General features: G+C 58.6%; 1 protein-coding gene across 1 annotated transcript in view; it reads right to left on the bottom strand.

Moving 5' to 3' along the window:
* Positions 1 to 5,781: 5,781 nt before the first annotated feature.
* MON1A (MON1 secretory trafficking family member A) overlaps positions 5,782 to 7,058 on the bottom strand; it is an 8,419-nt gene continuing 7,142 nt past the window's right edge. Inside the window, exons 5-7 of the mRNA XM_005865431.2 lie at positions 6,964 to 7,058; positions 6,145 to 6,292; positions 5,782 to 6,052 (exon numbers count right to left, since the gene is read on the bottom strand). Of these exons, the coding sequence (XP_005865493.1) occupies positions 5,912 to 6,052; positions 6,145 to 6,292; positions 6,964 to 7,058 (384 nt within the window). The 3' untranslated portion in view covers positions 5,782 to 5,911. The remainder of the gene's footprint in view (positions 6,053 to 6,144; positions 6,293 to 6,963) is intronic.

Here is a 7,058-nt window from a genome sequence, read left to right on the forward strand (position 1 = left end):
GGCGCTTCCTCAGCGGCCGGGGGCTGGCTGCGCCGGGATGGCCTGGAGCAGGTAAGCGGGCCCATCCCGAACCCGAGGTCCTGAGCCGCAGGGAGGAGGGGCGGTGAGGTTTCGAGGACCCCCTGACTCATTTCTTCTCTCGGTGCCATTGTTACAGCAACACCCTCCACGCTGGTTCCCGGGCAGCGCCTGGGGAACCCACCGTGTGGGGAAGAGACCAGGAATGGGCGAAGGATCCGAGGAGAGAGGTGAGGGGCCCCAGGGTGACCCCATCTTCTGTGGGCAGGGGCCCTCCTTCCTGGCTTGCCCTGGGCTGTCAGCAATAGGATGTGGTCAGAGGAAGGTGGGCTGCACCCTGCCCGCCTGTGGACGGAGGGGTTACCCCGGGAGGCCTGGCCAGCTGGCTGGACAGTGGAGCCAGGAGGGGCTGATGTGAAGGCCCAACCCTAGTTCTGGTCCCCCTTATGGGTGCCTCAGGGTATGGAGGCTGTAATATGGGGCAGGAAACAATGCTGGCCTTCCTCTCGCTCTGGGGGAAGCGGAGGCACCTCTAACCTGCTGGGTCTCAAGTCTCTCCCTCCAGAAAATGAGGGTGCAGCCCGGCCGGTGTGCTCAGTGGTTGAGCACCGACCTATGAACCAGGAGGTCATGGTTCAATTCCTGGTCAGGGCACATGCCTGGGTTGTAGGTTCAACCCCCAGTCTGGGGCGTGCAGGAGACGCTAATCAATAATTCTCTCTCATCATTGATGTTTCTATCCCTCTCTCCCTTCCTCTCTGAAATAAATGAATATATATATATATTTTTTTTTAATGAGGATGTAGTCTCATTAGGTGGTAGCCCAGAGCTCTCTCTCCAGACTGGATGTAAGGGGGGTGGGGGGAGCGGAGGTAACTTAGGTCTGCTCTTGCCATCTCTCACCTGCACCTCAGCCCCTTCACCCCCCTTATCCCCCCTTAACTGGCCTGACAAGCCCAGGGGTAGCCAGCAGGTGGGCCCTACAAACTCAGAGACTGAAAGTAAGCACATCGGATGGTCTGAATATAAAAATTCCCACTGGAAGTGGGTCATGGTGGGTAGTCAGCCTAGGCCTGGAGCTGCCTTGACAAAGGTCGGTCTTCCCGGAAGTGGTCCTGTCTATTGTCTCTGTGCATCTGAGACCCCTCAGGGCACAGCCACAGCACAGAGCATGAGACCCCAGAACCCCATTGTGAGCTGGTTCCCCAAATACCAGCTCTATGTGCTGTGCACGTTAATTATTAACTATCCACCTAAAGAAGTTTGGCCCCGGGTGGGCGGCTCAGCTGGTTGGAGCGTCCTGTACACCAGGAGATTTCGGGTTCAGTTCTAGATCAAGGCACATACTAGGTTGTGGGTTTCAACAACTGATCGATGTTTCTCTCTTTCCCTTCCTTTCTCTCTAAAAAAATAAAAAAATAAAATAAATCGGTAAGAACATATCCTTGGGTGGGGATTCCAAAAAGAAAACAAAAGAAGTGTGTGTCTCTGCTTTCTCCCTCCCCCTCAATCTGCCACCAATGGATTTCCTGTAACCTTCCCTACCATTTCTCATTTGATTCTTGTGGGGAAAGGGGGCCACACACGAACCCTGACAAGCTCAGGGGAGGCCTGCGTGGTGGCCTCACACACTCAGAGGCCAAAAGTAACTACGAGGATGGTCTGAAATGAGAACGTCCCAACTGACCCTGAGTCCTGATGGTGTCCTGTCCGAGGCCGGGATGTTTGAGGAAGGTTCATCTTTACCTTAACTGAGTCTGTTTTCTTTTTGCACCTAAAAGCACATACCTTTGGTCTGAGTAATTCCTTTCTCCAGACCCCTCAGGGCACAAGCTCAGGGAGAGCGAGAGACTACAGACCCCTCGCTGTTACCTGTCGCCCTCCCTATGTGCTGTGTATGGTCATTGTTAACTGTCCTATACCCACCAACGTAAAAGGAGGATTAGCCTCTTCATCGTATCTTCATCCATTCCAGAGATTTCCCCACTTTGCTTCCTCCCGTCTCCCTAATCTATCACCAATGAATTTCATGTAACCTTCCTTATACCTCCTCCTTTAGTTGTAATGTATAAAATAAAGTGCGCCCTAGCTCGTTTGGCTCAGTGGATAGAGCGTCTGCCCTCGGACTGAAGGGTCCCCGGTTCCATTCTGGTCAAGGGCACATGCCCTGGTTGTGGGCTGGGTCCCCGGTAGGGGGTGTGCAGGAGGCAGCCAATCAATGATTCATCATTGATGTTTCTATCTCTCTACCTCCCCCTTCCTCTCTGAAATCAACAAAAATATATTTAAAATAAAGTGCAAAACTGCCATTTTCTCAATCCATTGAGATTTTTTTTCTCCATCTATTGAGATTTTGGTTCCCAGCAATTGTTGTCAGTTTGGCTCAAATAAACTCAAAAATTCTTACAGGGTTTGGTCATTTCTTGCGTTTACATTCTCAATGTATAAAATAAGCCAAAAACTGCCATTTACTGGAGCATTTTCTCAATCCATTGAGATTTTACTTCCTGGCAATTGTCATCAGTTTGGCTCAAATAAACTCATAGAAATTCTCTATAGGTTTGGACATTTCTTACATTGACACTGGTCCCCCCTAACACTAAAGAGGGGCCCTGGGGGACACCCTCCACCTCACAGCCCCCTCAGCCTCGGGGGCCTGGACCCTGGAGGAGGGGGGAAACTCGCAGGATGGCCTTGGTCAGAGGACCTGTGAGTCCTGGGTCTCTCTCGCCAATGGGGTGGGACCAAACCCGGGTACAGCCACCTCGGTCTTGGGTTCCGGCTAGGAAAGAATTCAGAGCCAAGACCCAAACCGTAAGAGAACATTTGTTTGGGGTCACAGAGGGAGAAAAGTAATTCCTAGAAGAAATGGGCTCAGGAGAGGAGTTGCGGTAAAGGAAGGGCCCTTGGAGCTTGGGAGTGAGGGAGCTAATGGTAAGGTGCCTGGGGAAGGGAGGGGGAGGGAGGGAGGAAAGGGAAAGAGAAAGGGAACGGCCTGGGGCCTGGGGCCTGGGCCTGAGGGTTTTAAGGGTGGAGATGCTGCAGGAGGTCCCATCGGAAGATCATTCAGCAGCTTTCCCAGAGTCCTTTCCCCGCTGGGGTGGTTCATCAATGCAGCTGGTCCTAACGTCACCCGTCAGCTGGTTTTGTCACTTATCGGAGCCTGGAGCTGAACTACAACTGAGGCCTAGACGTTCTATCTCCAGAGAGAAAAGGTCAGGGGGTCCAAGCCAGCGATGTGCGAGGGAGGGAAAGGCACCTGGGGGAGAGGGCCCCCAACAAATGTCCTTTGCTAGGCACCTGGCGCTTTCCATCCAGGTTCCCGTGGTCCTTGCTCTGCCGCCAACACCAGGGCTTTGAAGAGTGAGGGGAGTGGGAGAGAGAGGAGCCCTCAGCCCAGCAGAATTCTACGCCCCCCGCCCCCAAGGAGCTGTAATCTCCGCTCCCGCCCAGCCCCTCCACCTTGCTCCTCCTTCCAGGAGCACCCTTCCCCTTTCTCCTCCTCCAGGGAGCCTTCCTGGCCCAGGCAGTGCCAGTCCCATTTTTGGGGTCTCACAGACGCTATGCTCCATCCACCCCGGCAGAGTTCATTCTGGATAACTGACCCCCTCCCCCATTCCTAGTGCTGGACTCTGCCTCCACGCTGAGCACGTGGTGACAGAGAGTGGAAGGAGCACCTGTGTGGCCACACCCAGCGCCTGGGGAACCCAGTACCTGGGGTCATGTAAAAGACACTCCCTCCTCTAACCTGAATCGGCCGGAAATGAGTACGCAAGCTTGGAAAATCACCGCATGGCTCCCGTGTTCCAAACCGGAATGAAACTTTCTCCGCCTGGAGCAGAGATGTGGGAGGGAAGGGGAGAGAGAGAAACATGGATGGAGACACAGACTGGTTGCCTCCCGCACGGGACCCTGGCCAGCCCTTGACCTGGAATCGAACCCGAGACCCTTTTGCGTGCAGGCTGACGCTCTCACCACTGAGTCATGCCAGCCAGGGCGAGACACGGGTTCCTGGGACCTGTATCCGCCTCCAGACACTCTTAGTCACCCTGTCCTCCCCTTCGGGGGTGGAGTGCTGCAGTTAACAGTTGGCTCTCTGCTGCCACCGTGTGGCCACGCTGCTGGCTGCCCCAGGCCAGCGTCTCCTCGCCTACAGCTGGGTCACCGGGCAGCAGGTGTCCACAGGAGCGCCTGTCCCCTCCCCAGCTGTACAGGCCGAGGCAGGCACGCCCTGGGAGAAGCCAGCTCAGGGGCCCTGCAGCGCCCCACACAAGTCACCCCCAAGGCGAACTCACAAAGCCTGGCCTCGGTTTGGCTCGCGGCAGCTGCCACCTCAAAGGAGCGCTGGCCATTCCGCCCCCTCGAACAACACTCCAGAGAACTAGCACCCGCCTCTTCCTCCAGCCCAGGGACCACCTTAGAGGCAGCAGGGGGACCGCTCTAACCACGCAGAACCCCACCACCTCGGCTGCAGCACCCTCGGTGGCTCCCCGCTGCCCAGCTTCTACCTGGAGTTGAGAGCCCTAGGCCTTGAAGACTCCCCGGCTTCGCTGTAAACCAGTCCCACCAGGTCCTTCCCTTTGCACAGGCTGGTTCCTCCACCAGGAGCACCTTCCCTGCTTGCCTGCCATCCCTCCCTCCACCCCCATCAAACCCCCCACTCCTAGGTGTCTGCTGTCCTAGGTACACACACTCCTCTCATTGTGACCTCCCCTCTTCCCACCAGAACAGGTATGAGAAGCCGAGTCCCGCCAACAAGGGCGCCTCGGGCCGACTGCTGACCGAACACCGGGAGCAGCTGGGGACTCGGCCTGGCCTCACCCGCCCTGGAGGCAGTGGTCTGCAGCCTTGGCCAGGAGCGAGGGGAACAGAGCAGGGAACAGGCAGAAAAGCAGCCCAGGGCCTGTGCGCCGGGCAAGCGAGGCTGTGGCTGCTCCCGAGGGCTTTGGGGATCTAGGCAGATGGCCTGCTGCCATCCTCATCCTCACGGGAGCAGGGAGGGGCCACGGGCAGGAGCTATGCTGCCGTTTCCAGGGACAGTGAAGTAGGACCCTTCCGGTGCGCCTTTGCCCCAGCCCACCCACATGGCCACGCTCCCCACACGGCTTGCTTTCCGTGCAGATATTTTGGCGCAGCTCTCAGACTGGTGAGCGTGACTCATGCTGGTCTGAAGACATATACAGTGGACGCTGTTCTCTGATAAACACTTCCTGTCTTCCACTCCCCAACAGTGAGGTGGTCACGTTGTGGCAGAACGAGGAGAGGCCCCTGGGCAGCAGGGAGGGGCTCCTGCACTGGGCCCTGAGCTCTGCCCAGAGAGGTCTCAGGAGAGTGGCCGAGGCTGGGCCTTCCCTGCTCAGCGTCCTGGGGCTCCCGGCTGTGCCAGGGCTGACCATCCCCATCTTATTCAGCCCTGCCCCTGCCCAGCGACAGCAGCCCATGGCGCAGAGCCCCAGCCAGGGCTTCCAGGTGGGTAGGTGGTCCTTGGGGGCCCACTCAGGAGGAGGGGAGGCACAGGGGACTCGGACTGAGTGTGGGGGAAGGGCTGGCAGGGGCAAAGCCAGGGCGATGCTAGAGAAACCTTTATGTGTGGTGGGACTTCGGCGGAATGCAAACAGCTCAAGCCCAGGGTCCCACTCTGAGCTCGTGCGGCCTGATGCTGGTCAAAGGAGGGAGGGGAGGAGGGCAGGGGCTAGGGCGGAGGACCCGGTGTCTGTGAGCGAGAGTGAGTGAGCAGAGGAGCCAATGACCAGGCCCGACACGTGTCTTCCCCAAAGCACTTTAATGCACGCACCCACAGTCCCTGCCTGCTGCCTGGGCAAGAGAGGGCCAGCCCCGCCTGGAGTTCCCATGGCTCCCGTGCTCCCAGGGCCCAGCGGGCTCGGGGTCCTCATCAGTAGGTGAGGGGCGTCAGGATAAAGAGGCGGTCTTCTTCCTTGCGGATCCAGCGCATCAGCTTATGGATGGCGTCCACGGCGGACGCCTTGGTGCCCAGGGGGCTGTAGCACATGTAGAGCTCAAAGGCACCTGTCACCTGAAGGAGGGGCACAGGGTGACCATCCGGGTTAGACACGCCCTGCGGTCCCTGCCAGGACCCCGAAGCCCGGCCCGGCCCAGCCGCCTTACCCAGGCCAGGAGGTTCTCGTTGGGGCCTGTGTAGTAGATGGTCTTGAGGGGGCGGGACGCGTTGTGGGCTCGGCTGTGCAGGTACTGGTAGAGGCCCAGCAGCCGCTCCTGCTCCTCCTCACTGCTGTACGGGGCCTCCATTTCAGGGCTGGAGGTGGGGGAGTGGGTTTCAAAGGCACCACTGTCATTGCCTGCTCTGCAGATCTAGAAACACCTACTCCTGGCCAGGGCGACACCGCCACGTGTCCTACCCTCCGAATGCTCCCCAGGACAGGGCATTGTCTCCCCACCGCAGAAGACGCCCCAGGAAGGGCTGGGCCCACCCAGACTAGAGGCCTGTTCTCCCTCACGTTCATGGCATCTTTGCTGACCGTCCCTGAGAGAGGCCAGTCGGAGTTTAAGTGTCCAAGACGGAGGGACAGGTCTGAAGTGGAGGGAAGGCGAGCTGGGAACTCTCTGAACCGCGAAGGGGTGAAGGGGAGGCAGCGCCCCGCCTGGCCTCAGCCCCTCTGCTGGAGGAGGGGAGGAGCCCCGCATCCTGGGCTGGACCAGTGACCCCTAAGGCAGAGTTCCTCCAGGACAAAGGGCCTGAGGCTTCTGTTCCGGCTTCCTTCCTGGTGCATCGGGCATATAGAGTAGAGAGGTGTGTGCCCGTGCGGGGGGAGGGCGATAGGGAGTCTGGGCCCGGGTATCAGAGTAAAACAGACCCAGGGTGTCGGTCCTTCCCAGAGGGTCGTCAGTTTCAGCGCCACCTCAGCCACCTCCGGGCTCAGGCCCCACCAGCCCGCTCCCCAGCCCGGCTCCCGGGGCCTCCCTCACCTGGTGAAGAGTCCGGAGCTCTTGGACTTGTAGAGGAAGTGGCGCAGGTCGGGGATGCCCACCTGGGCAACGCTGTAGTAGGGCGTGCGCAGCGC

Source organism: Myotis brandtii, unplaced genomic scaffold (assembly GCF_000412655.1).
Source record: "Myotis brandtii unplaced genomic scaffold, ASM41265v1 scaffold207, whole genome shotgun sequence".
Classification (NCBI taxonomy): Eukaryota; Metazoa; Chordata; class Mammalia; order Chiroptera; family Vespertilionidae; genus Myotis; species Myotis brandtii.